Source organism: Pantherophis guttatus, chromosome 2, assembly GCF_059756535.1.
Source record: "Pantherophis guttatus breed Tessera chromosome 2, ASM5975653v1, whole genome shotgun sequence".
NCBI lineage: Eukaryota > Metazoa > Chordata > Lepidosauria > Squamata > Colubridae > Pantherophis > Pantherophis guttatus.
In genome coordinates, this window is record NC_142064.1 from 259,964,598 (window position 1) to 259,986,641 (window position 22,044).

Sequence of the window (22,044 nt, forward strand, 5' to 3'; positions counted from 1 at the left end):
GCGCTTCCGCTATACCCTTCCGTTCCGTTGGTGGGTATGCCGGTCGGGTCCCGCCTCGTCTCTCTCATGGTTGGGCAGAAGAGGAAAGAAGAGGAATGCCATTGGGCGGTGGTGTTGCTACGGCAACAATCGACTTGGGTGGAAGTCGGTGCTGGTAATAGTATATAGGAAAGGCGGAAGGAAGATGGCGGCGCTGGCTTCGGAGTTGCTGCTTTTGAGCGATTCAAGCCGCTTCCGAGCAGACAACCTGCTGAGCAGCGAGGACTGGGGTGAATGGAAGAAGGAGGGGCAGTACTGGGCCGAAGGAGGGGGCAGGGCCTACAGGCCTGGGCTATGCACGGGTTTCAAGGCTTGGGGTTGCAGGGGGGCCCTAATGCTAATACATAAGAACACTCTGTGGAAAACTCTATGGCTTTTAACAGGTGATATCAGGCCGGTGTGCAACGGGGTGTATATAACTTTTCCGCCAAGGAGAAGCTTCACCTGTTGCATTTCTGCCTGTCAGGCTCTGAATTGGAGTCTGACAGGCAGAACGATAACGGTCTTGGTCCTTAAAGGTTGTAGCAGAAGGAATTGGCTGTTTATTTAGCTGGAAGGTCTTCCGATGGGCTTTACCATTCGTCTTTCAGGTGTTGCACTATATAGGTGTTGGGGTGTTTTTATATATATATATATATATAAAATATATATATATCCAATTTTACGCGGGAGAAAACCCGAATAACCAAAGACCTGTATTTTATATATATATATATATATAACCTTGGCTGATATATATATATATGTGTGTGTGTGTGTGTGTAGTATATGTATATGTGTGTGTGTGTATATATATATATATATATATGTGTGTGTGTGTGTGTGTGTGTAATACCAGGGTTATATATATATTTTATTATGTGTGTGTGTGTGTGTTTATATATATATTTGTTTTCTTTTCGTAGGCCTTTATGTGTATTTCTCTTTAGCCAGGTTCTTCCTACGTAAACCAAGATTTTTATGCAGCCCTAGTTCAGTGAAATCACAATCCACTAGTTTCTAGGTTTTTTTCAGGCAGCCAGCAAGCACCCTGCTGCCCATTGGGAGACTAAGGAGACTAAGATAGAAATAGAAATAAGTCCGAAATAGATCTATCTTAGTCTCCTTAGTCTCCCAAAGGGCAGCAGGGTGCTTGCTAGCTGCCTGAAAAAAGCCTAGAAACTAGTGGATTGTGATTTCACTGAACTAGGGCTGCATAAAAATCTTGGTTTACGTAGGAAGAACCTGGCTAAAGAGAAATACACACACACACACATATATATATTATATTATATGTGTGTGTGTGTGTGTGTGTGTGTATGTTTTTTATATAGTAAGAAAATAGATACATATCTATAGCTATATATCTATATAATACCAGACTAGCGTTATCAAAATTGAAGAGATCTGATATGGAAGAAGGAAGAAGCGTTTGGTGTTTTTTATGATACGCAGTTCATAGGGTGTGTTGTGTAAACGATAGGGAAAACTTTATGGCCTGCAAAATAAAAAAGAGATTCACATGACGTTATAAGGAATTATTAACCTGGCATATGCACGTTTTTTTTTAATGTAGCATGAGTACTTTAGGCAGCAACATATGGTTCTCTGTAACTGGCTTAGATAAGCGGTATTTCCAGTTTTGTTCTGGTTTGGGTGGCAGCCTAATAGTTAAGCTATTAAGTACCAGGAAATAAAGTTAGAGGAAGCGCATAACTGTGTAATATGTACAACTGTTAGTGGTTAGATGTTTAGGCTGGATTTGACATTTTTATCCACTATTGCAGGGGATCTCCAAACTTGGCAACTTTAAGACTTGTGGACTTCAACTCCCAGAATTCCCCAGCCAGAGTTGAAGTCCACAAGTCTTAAAGTTGCCAGGTTTGGAGACCCCTGCACTACTGGGTCCTTCCCAAGGATCTGCGATAAGCAGATGTTGTTTGATGATTATTATTTAGAGATAATAATTGAGTCAGCTAATTCTTCATTCAATTGCATTTTGCTGCTCTCCCTCCAGATGCAGGTCTCTACAGCTGCTTGGATAATGATGGAGATGTGGCAGCTGAACTTTTCCCTTGTCTTGAACACAGCATTATGGACAGTAATGGTACCCGTTCTGCGGTGAGAATATCTTTGCTTTTAGAAGAATTTTTTTTTGCTTCCCAGTATGCCTCTGTGGCAGGACACACTTCTCAGCAATTTGAAGTCTTTCTTTCTCTTTCCCACTCTATAACTTTATAAAAAGTTGAATTTGATAGACCTTAGCATCTTGATCACTTCCATCCCTGCCACTTGGGCCTTTTTTATTTCTTCTAATGTGGCTTACACATTAAAATGTAAGTTAAAATGGGGTCTGGCAGATATGTGGTGGTGATAATTTCCCCAGTTATAATGGCTGACATGTCATGTATACAATTTTGGATTGCATTCCAAGAATATTATGTTTGGCCCTGAAAGTCTTATTGAATTGGAACTCCAAATTACAGTAGTCCTCGATGTATGACCACAATTGAGCCCAAAATTTATGTTGCTAAGTGAGACATTTGTTAAATGAATTTTGCCCCATTTTACAACCTTGCTGCAGTTGTTAGGTGAATCAATGCTGTTGTTAAGTTAATAACACGGTGGTTAAGTGAATCTGGTTTTCTCATTGACTCTTCTTCTCAGAAGGTTATAAAAGGTGATCACATGATCCCAGGACATGCAACTGTCATAAATATGAGCCAGTTGCCAACTGTCTGAATTTTGATTATGTGACCATGGGGATGCTGCAATGGTCATAAATGTGAAAATTGTCTTAAGTTACTTTTTTCAATGACATAACTGAACAATCACTAAATGAACTGTTGTAAGTTGAGGACTACCTGTATACCTCCAGTTACACATCCACTCACTGCAAACACACCCTGTTCCTTAGATAGAAAGAGTCAGACTTATTGTTTCCCATAGATGAAAAGCTTTATTTTCTATATCGTCCTTTCTATACCAGCAGTTCAGTGATGGCTTTGATCTGGACATGGAAACTATGCCTCCAGACCCACCTTGGGATCCTTTGCAAGAATCTCTATTCCCAGGTGAGTATTTTCATGAAGATGTGAGGTAGGCAGGTTATTGAGAACCTGTTGTAGAACTGAGGATACTATGATGGATCTGTGATTCAGAAACATTTTTATAAGGCCATTGATTTTTAAGCTGTTGGAAGATTGTGTTTTCTGCAAAAAAAATTAAGACAATATCATTCTGGAAATGATAAGAGGAGGATGATATTCATAAGGAAGAGATTTACATTAGGCTATCCTACCATCTCAGCTTAATACAAATGTATGTATAACCTGCCTACTCACTGTTATTTGGCAAACATGATCAGAGACAAGTATTTTGCATGTTAGAAATCCTAGATTTTATCTCTAGTACCTCCTGTTAAAAATATATACCTTTAGGAAGTTTTTGGTGAGTCATTGACAGCAGGAGTAGACAGTGATGGACAAGGTATCTATATTTAGTAGCAAAATTCTTTTGAGTGGGAGAAAAATGAAATTTGTTTTTGTGGCCTGCTGCCTTCCCAGAAGCACCTACCTGATCGTTGCCCACATGAGCCTTTGATCTGATCCAGCAAATAGCTTTTATTTCTGCTTCCTAAAATTGTTTTGGGCTGTGCAGAAATTTGTGTGGGAGTAGTTTTGTGCAGTAAGAGTTTAATGAGCAAAGTTTGTGTCTGTCCTGCATGAAAAAACTGGAGCAAGCTTTTCTAACTGATTGACAATTAATTTTTTTCTTGAAGACTGAGCAGAGGAGATAAGAGATTCACTTGCTTGCTTTTTCCTCTTTCCTGTCCTGTCCCCACCTCCCCATTTCTGACTTCCTTTTTGATTGAGGCTGAAAATTGCATGCAGTTTGTGGCTTGACAGTTTATCCTGTTGTTTGGATATTATCTTGGCTGCAATATATTGCTTAAAAAGTAGATGTGCTGCAGACCCAGTTAAAAGTCCATGAACTGCAAGTCACTTTCCTCTTAATTAGAATTCTGTACCTATCCAAATTTAATTATTTGTGCAAATCTATGGAGGCATATCCCTAACAGTTCTTTAAGTGGCATAGTTAAACCGCAAAATCATATTTAGATTAGATTAGAATTCTTTATTGGCCAAGTGTGATTGGACACATGAAGAATTTGTCTTTGGTGCATATGCTGTCAATGTACATAAAAAGACAAGATACATTTGTCAAGAATCATAAGGTACAACACTTAATGATAGTCACAGGGAACAGATAAGCAATCAAATCATACTAGGAAACAATCAATATAAATCGTGAGGATACAGCAACAAGTTACAATCAAACAGTCATAAGTGGGAGGAGATGGGTGATAGGAACAATGAGAAAATTAATAGTAATAGTAATGCTATAAAGGAGTGATAGGAACTGTTCTGGAAGAGAATTAGTTGGGCAAGGTCTATTGAAGACAGTACTTGTGGTAGGTAGGTAGCATGTAGCTGTAGTATTAGCAACCCTGCAGAGTGGTTAATTTCTGATCACAAGGTTACTTGTTGGTTTCTTCCATACCTTGATTTTTTAATCAAGGCAGAAGAAACATGAATCTATGGATAATCAGATTCTTTTATCATTCATGGTGGGGGGGGGGGAATGCCATGGCATTGGGGAGAAGGCAGTTTTTGAACCTGATAACTCTTCAGTTATCTGTTTCTCCTATTTGGGTTTGCTGTTGTAGAGTTTTACTTCTCCTTTAGGTGTTATAAGCAGGAAGTATAGCTGCCTCTTTATGCCTTCAGAGAGTTATAGAGCCTTTCAGCTGACAAGAATGAGAGATCTGCTGCTTCTGCTGGCCCAGGTGGAGGGAACTGGTGGCATGGCAGTTGAAGCTGAATGGGATTAGAGGCCCACAAAAATGGCTTCCTTGGGATTCAGCACTTAGGGCTGACTGTAGAAATTGCAGGTGGGGAGGACAGGCTTGTATCTTACGATTTATATTTTATTTAGTATCCTAGTATGATTCATGTTGATTATTTAGTATCCTGTGACTATCACTGAGTGTTGTAATTTATGATTTATGATGAATGTATTTTTATGATGACTATGATCATGATTTATCACGTTGCTTGCATATACACTGAGAGCTTGTATGTACACTGGAGACAAATTCCTGGTGTGTCCAATCACACTTAGCCAATAAAGAATTTTATTTTCCTATTCCTATTCCTATTCTATTCCATTCCATTCCATTCCATTCCATTCCATTCCATTCCATTCCATTCCATTCCATTCCATTCCATTCAGGATAATGGGGGTGAGAGGCAAAGAGGGAGTACTTAACAATCAGTTTCCTTTTGTCTTGGATCAGCAGGCTGGTGGTGAAAGTAATTCTCATTTTTTTTTAGAGTTGCAAGTAAAGTCTGAGCCGGTCTCCCCTGCCTCATCTCATTGCTCCGATTCATCTGTGGCCTCCTCCGATTCTTCTGGGGCAGGCTCCTCTTCTGCCGAACTCTCAGAGCAGGTAGGTTTTCTGAGAGACTTCTTTGTAGACAACCCCAGTGCCCGGATGGTAATACACTTAATGGTAGTTCTCAATACACAACCATAATTGGGACTGTCGTGTTGAGACACTCGTTTTTCTTTCAGATCGCTGGACCAGGTGATGTGATTGGAGTGAAGACAGAGCATCCTCCAACCCCTCCGTGCATGTTTGGAGATGTCCTTTTACCTCCCTTTGGAACAGTACACATAAACGTAGTCCCAGCTTCCGAGACAGGTATGTTGGGGAGAATCGTGTAGCAGCAAGTATTTATTTCTCGCTTCTGTACTGAATTTAGTAACAATAGATAGACTTCAAAGCTTGCATTGGTGCTCATAACCAATGAAGAAGACACAAATTCTGGTGCTGGAGTGTCCTGTGCATTAAAAAATAAGTCTTTCTACGTGGAATAGGTGGTATAACTTGCTGGAAAAGAAGTCTAAAATCAATGTATAGTGAATGTTAAGATAATATAATGAAAAAAATATATATTTAGTGTATAGTAGATATGTATATATTATATATATTATATAAATTAGTACTTAAGATATAAGAATGTACATGTACACAATAAGCCAAAGGATAAGTTGAAATTAAGAAAAAATTCCGATAACGGAAAGCTGTAAATGTGATTTTAAAGGTGAAAAATGTTGAATAAAAATATAAAATATATTTAAAAAATCTTCCTGAATATCAGGGGATGGGTGAGTGGGTTGGAAGGTAAATTAAATCTAACGAACTAACCTGTCTGTTAGTGACAATATGACATTTTCTTTTTGTCTCTCGGCACATTCTGTCCAGATATTATTTATCCTCCCCTTCTCTCTAACTTTCCTTTCTGGGTGGGGATGAGACCTTTGAGGAGCTCACAAAAAGTGTCTCTCGATGGACACTTTTTGTGAGCTCCGTTAGTATGTGAACTGCCCATGTCCCTGACATCCATTCATAACAGTTTAGAAAGAATTTGGTTAATTGCTTTTGCATGAACAAAAGAGACTGCCAGAAAATATTCCAGATCTGTAGAGCTCATCAGGGGGAAAAAATTGGGAAAAATGTCCAAGAAAAAGTCAAAGGAAAATCCTTTCCATATTATTCCAAAAAATTGAATTCAAATTTTTTTTACAGAGATGTACAGATTAACAGAGTTGGAAGGGACCTTGTAGGTCATCTAGTCCAACCCTCTGCCCAAGCAAACTCTACACCATTTTTGACAGATGGCAGTCCAATCTTTTCTTGAAAGCTTCCAGTGATGAAGCTCCCCCAACTTCTGAAGGCAACTTCTGTTCCATTGGTCGATTGTTCTCATTGTCAGAAAATGTATCCTTGTTTCCAGGTTTAATCTCTCCTTGTTCAGTTTCCATCCATTATTCCTTATCTGGATTTAAGGTGCCTTGGAAAATAGCTTGACCCCCTCCTCTCTGTGGCAGCCCCTCAAATATTGGAACACTACATTTTTTTCCCCAAAAGCTTCTCTTAGTTTATTTTTGGAAAGGAAGTGACATACAAACAAGCACAAATGTTAATGTATTTTCTTTAAATAGAAAGAAACATCATAGAGATATTATAACATGTTCTGTTCTTTCTTACTGTACAAGGTGAGCCTTGACGTCCCCTACAGATTTTTCAGATTTTCTGTGTTGCTCTTCCAGTTCTTGGCTTTGTGTTTAGTTTTCTGAGCCAAGCCAACATTTCATATTTGCACATCAGCTTTTGTAATTTAAATCCTAACAGTTGGCACCTCACCCACACTAGTTAGAATGTTAGTGAATGTTCATGACTTGTTAGCAAGGGTCTAATTTTCAATGGAGACTATGATTTTTTTTTACTTACCAGGTTAAGTACTTCTGATAACATATTGAATAAATGTTATATTGTCCGTACATAAATATTTTATATGTTTTCTTTCCTTTTTAATGTTTCTTTTATAAGTTTGTGCATTATAGAATTATAGAATTTATAGAATTTTAGAATAACAGAGTTGGAAGGGACCTTGGAGGTCTTCTAGTCCAACCCCCTGCTTAGGTAGGAAACCCTACACCACTTCAGACAAATAGTTATCCAAAATCTTCTTAAAAATTTCCAGTGTTGGAGCATTCATAACTTCTGGAGGCAAGTTGTTCCACTGATTAATTGTTCTAACTGTCAGGAAATGTCTCCTTAGTTCTAAGTTGCTTTTCTCCTTGATAAGTTTCCACCCATTGCTTCTTGTCCTGCCCTCAGGTGCTTTGGAGAATAGCTTGACCTCCTTTTCTTTGTGGCAGCCCCTGAGTTATTGGAACACTGCTCTCATGTCTCCCCCTAGTCCTTCTTTTCATTAAACTAGACATTTCTTAAATTAAACTTATACAGAAAGTCTATGGAGATTCTCAGTCATCTAAGTCATGGTTGTCCCAAATGTGCTTTTTCCAAGAGGCAATTGGACTTCCTGTTTTTTCTTTGAAGATGTTTCGCTTCTCATCCAAGAAGCTGCTTCAGTTCAGAGCTGAAAAAAACCCGGAAAGTCCAGTTGCCTCTTGAAAAAGCATTGAAGAAAGGAAGCAATAAATATATGATCTCTCGTTTATTTCCTGTTCTGTTTTTTTTTCCTCCTTCACGATGATAATAGCTGCGTGTTTCCCAACTCAAGGTGGCTCCATCGGTACAATTGATTAAGACTGTAATAGATTCTTACAGGTTGTTTTGACTATTCAATTCTCTTTTAGGGAAACCAGCAGCTCCCAATAAAACAGAGAGCATCCTTAGTCGGAAGCCCCCCATTCAACCAAAGCCTGTCGTGGTGACCGCTCTCCCAGGACAGCCAGCATCCTCTTCCAATAAGACCATCTTGTTGCAGCCAGTACCTGTAACCCAATCACAGACCGTCAATCCTGGAATCTCAGGTAAGCTGACCAGAAGGACTTTATTTTTGGACATGAATGGAGCAGTTTCCAGTAGCGGAATGTGTACAGACTGGAAACGTCCTATGGGATGGTGCACGGGTTTCTTCGCTTTTGGGGAGGGGGGGGTAGGATATTTTGAGGAAAGAACTTTTGTTTTCTTATCTGAAGATTACAGTGTATGTGAAGCAGGGTTGTGGGTTTTTGTTTTTTTTTTGCCTCAGTTCCAGCACAGAGTGTTGTGATTTCCCAGTCTGAGCTGTTGCATCTCCCAGTGTCTGGTTTGATCAAGGTTCAGTCTCCGGTGAAGGAAGTTCTCTCACCTAAACCAGCCCCCTCAGTCCCCAAGCCAGAAGCTAAAACGATCATCCCTGCACCAGCGCAGATAGGATCCTGCAACCAAGAGATTGATGTAAGTTTGAAGTCCTTAGTTCCAGAATGTTTTCTCTTCCAATGACATCAAATCCTGGGCAGATTCCAATAGAAGAGAATCTCTTTAGCTCAGCGATGAAACGTGAGATTCTTGGTGCTTTATGAGTTTGGTTTGTTTGCTTCCAGATGTTAGGTAACATCGGTGTTAGAAGGGGAGTGAAGTTTGTTGTCTGTTGATAAGCATTGTTTTGCCCTGCCAATGTTGGTGGAGATGTGGTGGCTTTTTTCCCCCCTTGGCAGTTCTTTGATTAGAATATTGTTTTCTGCTTGAAACAGAAAACAGAAACAAAAAAGCAAACCCTACATTCACTAATGCTGATGATGTTACCTAGTCAGGTACTGAAATGTCTGCAAACAACCAAGCTCACGGAGCACCAAAGACTCCACATGGGCAGATTTAAAGGCAGCTCACATCCGGAGTAGGTACACTGTTCTGTTAAGCTACTACATTTTAACGATCTCCAAAAAGGGAGATAAGTACAATAGCAACAGTTTGTAAATTTATAGCACATAACTGTTGCCAATTGTTGTGGCAGAAGAGAAAATAAGATAAACAGGACAAGTTTCACCTAGTGAACAAATCAGAATATTGAACTAAAGTCAGCAGAGGATCTAGAGGATGCAAAGAGCTCTATGTGACCTACCTTTGATGCGAAATGTAGAACTGAATTTCAGAAAACAAGCACAGAAAAGAAAATGTGTCCTTTCTTTTATACTATGGATATGAATATTATTTTCCTTTCTGTTTTGTTCAAGATCAAGGTCCTGAAAAGGCAGCAGCGGATGATAAAAAACCGTGAATCGGCTTGTCAGTCCCGCCGAAAAAAGAAGGAATACCTCCAAGGATTGGAATCCCGTCTGCGAGAGGCCCTTGCAGAGAATGAGCGGCTACGGCGGGAGAATGCTATCCTTCGGCGCCGGCTAGATGGTGTCCTGGATGAGGTGAGCCCCTTCTACCAGGAAGGAGACTTGTGGCTTTCTTACAAAAAGCACCTTGTCATGATTAGCCCCCACATCATGGGGATGATAGCTGAGAACTTTTTCGATTTTCAAATGGGATATGTAACAGAAGATGGCTATGTTTGCTTACATCGACTTCCCAGTTGAAATGCCACAGTTCAGAATATCCATATATCTCTGGGACAATCCATTTAGATTCATTCTCCACCTTTCATTTTCCCCTGGGCTAGGGAGCTTTCCTTACAGGTAGATCTCGAGTTATGACCCTAAGTCAGTGGTCCACATCTTTTCCAGCTAGGGGGCCTGGTGGGGGGAATGCGGGGGAATGATTCTGTGCGAGTGGCAGGTGCGTGCATGAACAGGCACAGCTTCATTTGCACAAGCAGTGGAGCCTGTGCCCACCGCTCACACAAATGGAGCTTTGCATGCAAGCAAGAGGGCCTGCCATTCGCGTAAGTGGAGCTGCATGTGCACACGCGCACTCACCACTTGCGTGGCCCAGTTCAGAAGTGCGGCCTGAGGGTTGGGACCTCTATCCTAAGTGAGCCCAGAATTACAGTTGTAACTCGTGCTGGTCGTTAAGCAGGTCATCATAGGAATGACCGAATTTTATAACATTTTTTGTTGTGATAGTTAAGCGAATCTGCCGTCATTTACCACAGCGTTATTAAGTGAACCCATTGTCTGCAATGGATGTTTTTTGGCTGGAAATTGTTTATGAGGTAAATTGTGGTCATGTCACCATGGGACACCACAAATGGCCGTAATGTAGGCTGGTTTGCTGAGTGTCCAATATATGATCAGGTGCCTGAGGGGGAGGAATGGGGCTCGGTTGTCAGAACTTTGAATCCGGATCATAAGTATCTTTTTTGCAGTCCATTCAACCGGTCCTAAGCAACTGGCCGAAAATTGAAGATTACCTGTATTTTTGACTTCTGAATATAATACCATTTACAAAATTAACATAGCACATTAAGCCACAATGAAACAAACCATTGTATGCTTCAATATTATATATGAGCGCAGTCAATTCCTCATTTTTTCCTCTACTGATATAAGATATAGTGTAATATTCTAACACTTTTGGAATACTTTTTCTAACCCTTTTACTATTGAGCTGGCCAGTTCCTAGTAAGCTGGAATGTCAGCTGATGGTGTCTTCATGTTTTGAAATATTTCCTATATTTTTGGAGACCTTAGGGTCCTGTTGTGAATGCTGGTATGACCCTTTTGTTCTGGCAGGTTTCATTTATCCAATTCTGATGGCTGTTAGCAGGATAATTTAGTTGCACTATTGGAAGACCTGAAAAACCAGGCTGGGGACAGATTGTCCTGGAGAAAATCTATCCATGTGGTCACTAAGAGCCGATATCAACTTGATGGTCCAATATTAGTCAGGATAACTTAGCAATTAGTTGCTCTAGTTCAGCATTTCAGCCAGGAGTTGGGAAAAGCCAAAACATTCAATCATACCATTCCGTTAGAAGGAGCTGTAAATTATGAATGCGGTGTGCTGGGATGCCTGATGACTCGCCTGTCTTCCCATATAGAACAGCGACCTGAAGTTTGGCTCCGGGAACCGAAAAGTGATTTGTGTTATGGTTGTGCTGCTCTTCGTAGCCTTCAATTTTGGCTCTGTCAGGTGAGACTTCCTGGCGCTTTTGGGGTTTCCATGCTCAGCTTGAGTTGTGAGATTGTGTCGCTTATCATTCTCCGTCTGGAAGTCCTTTGAAGTTGTCGAATTGCTGGGACAGTTCAGCTTCATCTGTTGTAGCTGTGGACGGAAAATGGTCCCTCAGTCATGTTACTATTTGTTCAATAAAATGGCTGTAAAGGATTTCTTTTTGTGTGAACCTTCTGAGAAGAATGTTGCCTGTCTGTTGAATTCACTTTTACAGAGCTGCATAGGAGACTATATAGGAGATGAGCAAGTACACATGAGGGTGGGGTTAAAGTTTAGAGTCCTAACATTCCCACAAGAGACCTAAGTCCAGCCCCCTATGAATTCCATTGACCCTTATCTAGCACCAATTCAGCCTGTCTGTTAGTAAATCAGATTCATATCAGGTGCAGGAAATCAGGAATAGTAGTAGAATTCAGTTTATATCATGCTACCCATATACACAAATCTAATAGTCAAGCCAAATTGGTGCTATCAAAAGCATCAACGGAATTCATGGCAGCTGGACTTCGGTTTCTTGTGGGAACGTAAGGACTCTAAACTGATAACATGTTTAACCCTCCTTGTCCATCTCCTATAGCCTACAGTATATTACTGACTGATTTTTTTAAGCTTTTTAGTTTTCATTCATTTTTTTAAGCTTTTTAATTTTCATTCATTTTCTAAATTAAAAGCTGCTTAATTTTTTTGTTTTTAAAAATATTTTTCTCATATTAGAGAATCCTGTGTTGAATTGCTGTTCATGCCTTTGGAGTCTGTAAACCCAGTTTGTTTCAAACTTGGTAACTAAGATGTGCGGACTTCAACTTCCAGAATTTCCGAGTCAGCATGCTTGCTAGGGAATTCTGGGAGTTGACATCCGCCCATCTTAAAAGTTGTCAGGATTGAAAAGCACCGCTATAAATTTAAAGTCTGTATTTTAAAAAATGTACCTTAGCCTTGTTAATAATTCATTGTCCCCCTCTGGCTTCTTCCCCCTGCTCACTTTATGTTCTGGCAAATGGACTCTCGTCCACAAAAGCTCAGTCTTTAAAGTGGTACATAATTTTTTCACTTTTATTAGTGGCTTTATAAGAGTTTGCTTTGCCCTCTGTATCCATGCGTATCCCTGCTGCAATCCATAGACACTGTTTTCCTGCTTTGCTACCTTTTTGTTGATAGTTATGAGAATACTGGGCAAACTTATTCACCATCTTCTTCACATGATCTTGTCCCCACTGTTGGGACAGATTCAGGAAGAATTGGAGTGACACAGTTACTACTCTAGCCCATTCTTGCATTTGATTTTTACAAAAGGATGGTAGTTTGGAGGCAGTTTACTAGACTATGTAGGCCAGAAGTAATTCTGTATAGTGAGAGGCTAAGACCTGATTCCATTTTTTAAATCTCTCCAGCATCACCACCAAGCACAAAGTTGCAGATGTGTCTCAGCCCAAGCAGGAACCCGAGTCTGGCCCAGGCCAGAGGCATCTTCTAAGCATTACACAAGAAGCTCTTGAAATACCAGAAGAGGAGCAGGAAGAACAGCAGGAGGAGACCCTGGCAAGGCCAGGCAAGCCCCAATTCCGGTAATTTGGATGCAGAAAGTGTAAAATGAAATAATGTGCCAAGAGAAGCAGCTGGCCGCCATTTCCCTATATTGTTTCTGAACTTCAGCAACTTTAATTCTGGGAGTTGAAGTCTAAAGTTGCTGAGGTTGAGAAACATTGATTTAGAGTACCATTGTTGCCGAATGATCCTGTATTGGTTGTTTTTTTTTTTTAATTTGATTTTATATGCCGCCCTTCTCCGGAGACTCAGGGCGGCTTACAATGCGTTAAACAATAGCCTTGTTTTGTTTTTTAAGCTGCAGCATCTTCCTACCCAATCACACGAAAGACATCTAAGTAATTGTAATGATATGTGGGAAGGAAAGGAATGCAGTGGCTTAGCGGTTAAAGATGCTGAGCTTGTCAGCTGGAAAGCTAACAGCATGGGTTTGAGACCCGAACGCTGCATGATGGGCTGTTACTTGCCCCAGCTCCTGCCCACTTAGCAAATTGAAAACCTGCAGATGAAAGTAGATAAATAGGTACCCCTTGATGGGAAGGTACCAGCATTGTGTTCGCCTTGGCGTATAGTATAGAGTAGACCATGGAAGTGTCTGCAGACAATGCTGACTCCCTTTGCTAAGAAACTGAGATGAGCAAAGTCCCCTAGAGTCAGACACAACTGGACAGGGGAAACCTTTACTTTTATGACGGAAGGAGGATTGAGGATGGAGAAAGCATCATAGGTGACCATCTCCAGTTTTGAGGAAAGTAAAAATAAGGGAGGGAAAAAGGTACTTTCAGGTCAGCAAGATTCTGTTCTCGTAACCTTACAATAAAGGTAGTGTTAATACTCAACAGTTGGTGCTTCTTATCTGGACTACCTTGAAGGGCTGACAGTGGTGCATTTGTATTTATATTTTTTTAAAAGGATGATTTACATGTAGGACAGAATGCTCCAAGGGCTGCTTGCGTATTGTGATACTGATGCGGTCATGCTTTGCGGCTAGTGGTTCTTGTTTGCAAATGAGGGATGTGGGGTTTCTTTCTGCCCAGAGTTACCTGTTCAATGGCTGAGAATTTTGACTACACGGGTGGTCCTTGACTTACGAACACAATGAAGCCCAACATTTTTATTGTTGAGACATTTGTTAAGTGCGTTTTGCCCCATTTTATGACCTTTCTGCCACGGTTGTTAAGTGAATCGCTGCAGTTGATAAATTAGAAACCCAGCAGGTTTCCCCATTGACTTGGCTTGTCAAAAGGTCGCAAAAGAGGGTCCCGTGACCTTGAGACACAGCAATGGTCATAAGTATGAACCAGTTGCCAAGCATCTGAATTTTGATCCCATGATCATGGGGATGCTAGAAAGGTGGCAACTGTGAAAAATGGTCGTAAGTCACCTTTTTCAGTGCCGTAGTAACTTTGAATGGTCACTAAATGAACTGTTGTAAGTTGAGGGCTACCTGTAATTTTCTCCCTTTCCCATGCTCAGGAACCTGTCAACTCCCTTCTCAGAGATGAAGGACCTCATGTTGAGGGACCTGGACGAGCTGTTCCTCGCTTCAGATTGCCGCCAATTTAATCGCACTGAATCGCTCCGGTAGGTCCTGTGGAGAGGAAATAGTTGATACTCCTTAACTATTAGTTTCAAGCAGTGTTTCTCAATCCTGGCAAGTTGAAGACGTGTGGACTTCAACTCCCAGAATTCCCCAGCCAACATGTCTGGCTGGGGAATTTTAGGAATTGAAATCCACACATCTTCAAATGGGTTGGATTTTCAACCAGGGTTGAAAAACACTGGTTTAGAAGCTTGCAGATTGATAGATAATCCTCCATTACTTCCTCTCCCACCTCTAGGTTGGCAGATGAGCTCAGCGGCTGGGTCCGACGACATCAGATCAACCGGAGGAAACCTTTACAAACTCGCAAAGCAGCTCAGGGAAGCCAGGTGGGACATGACAACATCTTGAGGGAAAGGAAAACAGGCCCTGAGCAAGACCAGTATCCAGTAGCTTGTGAATAAGAAAAAAAAAGGGGTACCATACTTTTTGGAGTATAAGACACACTTCCCCTCCCCCCCAAAAGAGGGTGGAAATGTTGGTGCGTCTTATACACCAAATACAGCCATTTTTGGCCTCACAAAACCCCACCCCACATGTCCTGTTTTTGGCAAAAATGGGATGCGCAGAGGGTTTGGGAGGCCTGCAGAGTGTTCCTGGGGGCTGGGGAGGGCAAAAACATGAAGTGTGGGGGGGTTGGGAGGCCAAAAATGGGCCCATTTTTCACAAAAATGGGGGCGTTTTCGCCCTCCCCAGCCCCCAGGAGCACTCTACAGGCCTCCCAAACCCTCTGCAGGCCCCGTTTTTGCAGAAAATGGGACCGTTTTTCGCAAAAAAGGGACACACACAGGGTTTCGGAGGCCTGCAGAGTGTTCCAGGGCGCCATAGAGGGCAAAAACTTTTTTTCGTGTTTACCCCTTCAAAATCTTGGTGCGTCTTATACTCCGGTGCGTCTTATAGTCCGAAAAATACGGTAATTAAAATGTAAGAAATCCTGGTGCCTCTCCTAGGCATCTCTCCCATCCTTACCTACAACCCATGTATTTCGGATTTCAGGAGAAGCCGCAAAAGAAGCCTCCGAGCCCTTCCCACTATGTTCCAGCCACCCCTCCCAAATACCCTGAGGGGTAAGTTGCTCTTGTGGCAGATTCTCTTGCCTTCTCTCTGAGAATTTTGTCTGGAGTCTTCATCCCAACAGGAATATTGTGGTTTCTTCTACTCTTTCCTGCCCACTTGTGGGTTTTCCTCTTAGTTGAAACCAGTAATGTTTCCTTATGGTAGTATCGGAGTTGCTCGTTTCAAATTATTGCAGTGATCCATAGCGTGGGAAATCCTATCTCCTCTTTTCCAGTTATTTCAAGGAGGGAATAATTATGGTTCTTGTTTAGTTGGATTATGGCACCAATGGCCTCCTGAACCTTTCCTGGGACACCTGCCAGGATAGCTATAGCACTTAGACTTACATACCACTTCACAGTGCTTTACAGCCCTCTGTAAGAGTTTGCAGAGTCCGCATTTTGCCCCCAACAATCTGGGTCCTCATTTTATCTACCTCGGAAGGATGGAAGGCTGAGTCAACCTTGAGCTGGTGAGAATCAAGCTACCAAACTGCTGGAAGTCAGCAGAAGTAGCCTGCAGTACTGCACTCTAACCACTGCGTCACCGCAGCTCTGTATGAAGTAGTTGTCAAGTGCAGAAAATCAGGAAATCCCGGCAGTTGGAATGAACATAGAGATTTATTACGAGGTTTAGCTCTCTTCAAGAATCTGAACTACTAACAGTCAAAGCAAATTAACGGTAGATAACAGAATCAATGGAATTCAAGGTGGGCTGAATTTAGATCTCCTGCGGGTGTGAAGGGACTCGAGACTGATGACGCATTTGCCCTCTCTCAGGCTTAGCCTGATCATCTTCTACAATAATTATCAGTTGCTCCCTTCTCTAAGTTGTGTATCGTTGAGCCTCTTTTTCTCTCTCCATCTCCATTTCAGACTCCAATGCAGTATCCTACGGCTTTGTGAAGTGCATGTGTCAGGATAGGGGAAAAAATGCTTTGTATCTTGTTTTTTTCCTCCCCTCTTAGGGATTCTCTGAGACAGTTACAGGTGTATCAGCATCCCGACCATACAGAACATGACTTCATGGATGCCATTGACCGCCGAGAGGATACTTTTTACGTTGTGTCCTTCCGCAGGGTGAGTGAAGAGCCTCCCAAGTAAACCAGACCAAGAAACCCAGGATGAGCTAATTCTACATAATTGTATAGCTACATTAACAGAATCTTGCAAGCGTGAAATTACAAATCTCCAGCTGTCTTTTTTCACCGCTTGATTGGGTTCCTGACCAAGTTTCTTTCTCTGCCCCTTATTCAGTTGTTGGCTCCCTCCACTTTTATCTGATTGTTCTCTAGGCCAGAGGTCTCCAATCTTGACAACTTTAAGACTTGTGGACTTCAACTCCCAGGATTCCCTAGGCAGCATGGGAATTCTGGGAGTTGAAGTCCACAAGTCTTAAAGTTGGAGACGCCTGCTTCTAGGCAGCATCTCTTCCCTTCATTTCTCAAGGTTCTTCCCACGTACCATTACAGCAGTGCTGTTGAACCACAAATAAAGGTTTGTAAACAATAGCTATTTTATTAGGTTTATGGGTTGATTTTATGAAGACCAGGCCAGTGTGTTCAAATGTGTGTGGGGGTCCAGCTTTTGCTAAAACCCTTGCAAGGGAAAATTAAGTTAGCAATAGAGGAAACCTTCACGTACTGAAGAGGTAGGCCAGAACTCTTGTGCTGAAAAACAGACAATAGAAAGCATGCAGAGGGAGAGAAGCAAATAGGGAATTCCTTTTGAAATGTGAGAATATGCAAATGTCTCTGTCTCTAGATAAAAAATAAATTATAAATCGAATCGAATAGAATAGAATAGAATAGAATAGAATAGAATTATTTATTGGCCAATTGTGATTGGACACACAAGGAATTTGTTTTGGATATGCTCTCAGTGTACATAAAAGAAAAGATACGTTCATCAAGAATCATAAGGTACAACATTTAATGATAGTCATAGGGTACAAATAAGCAATCAAATATTAGGAAACAGTCAATATAAATCATAAGGATACAAACAACAAAGTTACAGTCATACAGTCATAAGCGGAAGGAGATGGGTGATGGGAACAATGAGAAGATTAATAGTAGTGCAGACGTAGTAAATAGTCTGACAGTGTTGAGGGAATTATTTGTTTAGCAGAGGCCAAGAACTTAAATGAAGGAAAGTGAGGTAAGCCTGTTGGTAAATTTGAAGTCTCCAGTGAGAAGTGGTGGTTCCTTTTAAGAAAATCTGGTCTGTTTAGTGGTGAAGGATCTGGGTTATACAATGTATTGTTTAGATCCTTCTCTCCCTTTCTTGCTGCAAATGGCAGAAGTTGCTGTTTTGGGAAGCACCACAATTGTCTCCTCATGCTGAAGGAAGCTTCCATTTTACAAGCTCTCTGGTGCAAGGAGACCAATGGTACTGGGTCAGTGATAAAGCTAAGTCTCATTTGATGGGGTGGAATCAGGAGCTGAAGTGTGGAGAGGGGAGGAGTTAAGAGATTGGCTAGCCTGGAATCCCTGAAGGGGAGGAAGTGACAGAGAATCCCGTAAACCCTGGAGGGCTTATCAAGTTCTAGAGAGCGCAGTTAGTCTTGTGAGATTCCTGTAAACAGGCAAATAGCAATAAATACACTGCCCTGATTAATTATCAGTATTTTGGATCCTTCCTTCAGGGGTCCCCAACCCCCAGTCCGCAGCGTGCCTGAAACCAGTCTGCACAAACAAGCAAAGCCCCATCGGTGGGATGCAGATAGCACGCAAAACCACGCCCCTCCCCCCCCCCCCGGTCCATGGGAAAACCTCTTTCCACGGAACTGGTCCCTGATGCCCAAAAAGTTGGGGGCCACTGCCTTACCTGATACAGGTCTCCTTTTCTCTTAGGACCACCTGCTGCTGCCTGCCATCAGCCACAACAAAACCTCTCGCCCTAAAATGTCCCTGGTGATGCCGGCCATGGCTCTGAACGGTAAAAGAAACCGAACCTCTCGGGAGAGGCTGGGCTGCGGCCACCCTCTTTCCAAAAGGCGGCTGCATTTCAATGTCTTTTTTTCTTTTCTCCAGAGAGCCTCTACGGCTCCTCCCTGGGCTACGAAGTCATGATGCAGGTCGACTGCGAGGTCATGGACACCCGCGTCATCCACATCAAGAGCTCCACGGTGCCCCCTTTCCTGAGACGCCAAGGCACCACCCCATCCGACAACCGCACCCAGCCGTCCCCGCCTGCCTTTTCTGGGAAAACCCCCCGCACAACGTTGCGGTCTCATCGCTCTACTCTGTCCACGGCTCGGCGGCATTCCCATCGCACCCTCTACTTCGGGGAACACGGAGGGGGCTAGTTGGAATCGGGAAAAGGAAGTGACATTCCTGGAAGTGACATTCTTCCAACCAGGGACTTGGATGTCCCGTCCCGTCCCCCCGCTCCTCGGGGCTATCCCTGCCCGAAAGACGGATGGGTATACCGTACGCTGGTTGGACAGATCTGGGGGCCGTTACTCTCTCTCCCACCCCTCAAGCCTCTTTCTCAAGAAGTTCCTTGGTCCATGCCCAACTGCTGCTTCCAAGAAGGCTTAATGGAGTTTTCTCCTGCAAAGGAGGGGTGGGGTGCTGAGCTGCTGCTGCTGCGGAGGCCTGGGCCCGAGCATTGCCCCAAAGAAACCTCTGGCTCATCTCCTTGGGGTGGGGGGAGGCCGAGATAGCGCTGGGTGAAAATAAGGGACGGACACTAGAGGTGTCCACAACTACTGTCTGGAAGCTGGGAAGTGTGAGAGTGTAAAGAAGGATGAATGTTCTCTTTTCCACAAAAGAGGGAGAGACCGAAAGTGTGAGTCGGTTGAGTGTGTGTTGAAGTGTGTATGCTGTCCTCTTCAAAATTGCTCTGGTGGCACTTAGGCCTGCTGTCCTGGGTCTTTTTTTGTGTGTGTGTTTGTAATTTCCCTAATTGTGGTTTTTTTTAAAATAAAGAATAGCTACAAACAAACTTCATACTTAATTCCTGTTTTTTTTGTTCTAATGTCAAAACAGAATAACCCAACAGCAAAATGACACAAACCAAAAAAGCAAAAGTGCTGCATTTGGTGGGTTTGTGGGTGGGTTTTTTTGTTTTGCTATGAATCAGCCCTGCAACATCACACGTGCAATAAACGTTTGTTGGAACAGCCAATAAATGATTCTGGATTAAGACTCCGCTCCAATAAGATTAGGGAAAGCATTTTTTTATCAATTAAATAGAATAATAGGTAAATTTATTTGGTTGGGGGGGGAAAAGCCCAAATAAAACACAAACTTCTTCAGGACTCCAGAACCAAAGGGGGCTTCGGCTTACCCAATTGGGAACTATATTATCAAGCGGCGGCAATAACGTGACTAAAGGATTGGGTTCAATTAAGAAATAAGAGTGTATTAACATTAGAAGGCCACGATCTTCAATTGGGATGGCACACATTTTTATGGAAAATGTGCCATCCCTTTCCTTATAGAAGGAAAAAATAAAACCCATAGATATTTCCAGAAACATCTAGTGCGAAATGCTTTGATAAATATTTAGGATAATATAAGGAAAAATCATTAAATGAAAGTTCCAGTTTGGATATCAAGAATGGAGGCCATAATTTATCCCAACATATTGGACATAAACAAAGTAGTAAGATACTCGGAACTTTTAGACGGATTTGGAAATTTAAAATAAGAGCAGGATTTAAGAAACCAGGGGATAAAAATTGATTGGTGGCCATACCTGCAAATTAGAACAAAATATAAAAAAGATCGGGAACAACATGGTATATATACAGAACAATTGGAACTTGACAAGATACTATTAGGAAAAAATGATTACAAAAACGTACAATTTTTTGTTAAAATTTAAAATGGAAAAAAACTGTGAAAGAGACAATTATTAGTTAGGCGAGAAATTTTGGACACAATATTCAATTAAATCAATGGGATAAATTATGGGAGAGAAACTACAAACTAACCATGTCAGCTGCTTATAAGGAGAACCTCTACAGAATGTTTTATTGATGGCATCTGCCACCAGCGAGATTTGCCAAGATGTTCTTGAACAGGTCCCCAGAATATTGGAGGTGTGGTCATAAACAAGGAACGTTCTACCACATGTGGTGGACCTGCCCTAAGATTAGAAAATAGTGGTGTAAGATAAGAAAGTGGTTGGAGGGGATAACAGAACAGAGAATAGAGATGAAACCGGAACTTTTTCTTTTGGACATTTTTGAAGGGAAAATAGAGAAAAAAATACAATATATAACAATACACATATTAACCGCAAGTAGAATTGTCCTAGCACAGAACTGGAAACAACCAGATATTCCTCCAAATCAAATTATAATTAAAAAAAATTATGATTGTGCAGAAATGGACAGACTAGCCATGGAAATGAAGGAGAGGAAGGAAACTATCAAATTTGGAACAAATGGTATTCCTGACTTGAGAGGAGACGAAAAAAATAAGGGATAATTTATTAAATATAATATGTAGAAGGTAAAATTGTTGAAGAAATATAGGATATGAAATTGAATTATGAATAGAGCATATTATAAGCTCAACCCTTCCAAGACTGAGTGGCTGTGGCTCCCGGCATCCCGATATAGTCAGTTGACTCCATCACTGACTATTGGGGGCGAGTCGTTGGCCCCCACAGAAAGGGCTCGCAATCAGGGAGTCCTCCTGGATAGGCAGCTGTCCTTGGAGGAACATCTGACGGCTGTAACCAGGGGGACCTTTTATCAGGTTCGCCTGATTCGCCAGTTGCGGCCCTTTCTTGATCGGGATTCCCTGTGCACAGTCACTCACGCCCTCGTCACCTCTTGCCTTGACTACTGCAATGCTCTCTACATGGGGCTCCCCTTGAGGGGCACCCGGAGGCTCCAGCTGGTCCAGAACGCAGCAGCGCGGGTAGTGATGGGAGCAGCATGGCGCTCCCATGTAACACCGCTCCTGCGCGAGCTGCACTGGCTCCCGGTGGTCTTCCGGGTGCGCTTCAAGGTGTTGGTTATCACCTTTAAAGCGCTCCATGGCATAGGGCCTAGCTATCTGCGAGACCGCCTGCTGCTACCGACGACCTCCCACCGACCTGTGCGCTCCCACAGAGAGGGCCTCCTCAGGGTGCCATCAGCCAAACAATGTAGGCTGGCGACCCCCAGGGGGAGGGCCTTCTCTGTGGGGGCACCCACCCTCTGGAATCAGCTGCCCCCAGAGATAAGGAGAATCCAAGACCCCAGTGCCTTCCGCTGTGCCCTTAAAACCCACTTTTTCCAGCAAGCCGGGCTGGCTTAGGAAGAAATTTTTTAAATTTTTAATTGGTTTGTTGTTTTTTAAATTTTTGGGCCAAATTTATATAGATTTTAATTGTTT

At 42.1% G+C, this 22,044-nt stretch overlaps 1 protein-coding gene across 2 annotated transcripts; it reads left to right on the plus strand.

Annotated features, from left to right (window-relative positions):
- Positions 1–16: 16 nt before the first annotated feature.
- On the plus strand, positions 17–19,654 carry ATF6B (activating transcription factor 6 beta). 2 transcript variants are annotated; one of them, XM_034421448.3, is made up of 16 exons: positions 17–269; positions 2,036–2,139; positions 3,008–3,092; positions 5,415–5,530; positions 5,656–5,785; positions 8,251–8,427; positions 8,649–8,836; positions 9,613–9,798; positions 11,367–11,458; positions 12,892–13,065; positions 14,522–14,629; positions 14,887–14,977; positions 15,645–15,715; positions 16,672–16,783; positions 18,559–18,643; positions 18,739–19,654. In XM_034421448.3, the coding sequence occupies exons 1-16, from the start codon at positions 185–187 to the stop codon at positions 19,011–19,013; spliced, it is 2,079 nt and encodes a 692-aa protein (XP_034277339.2). In that variant the 5' UTR covers positions 17–184; the 3' UTR covers positions 19,014–19,654. The 2 variants fall into 2 exon arrangements, with proteins under 2 accessions (XP_034277339.2, XP_034277340.2); XM_034421449.3 differs by having other exon boundaries at positions 98–269; positions 3,011–3,092.
- The last annotated feature ends 2,390 nt before the right edge of the window (positions 19,655–22,044 follow it).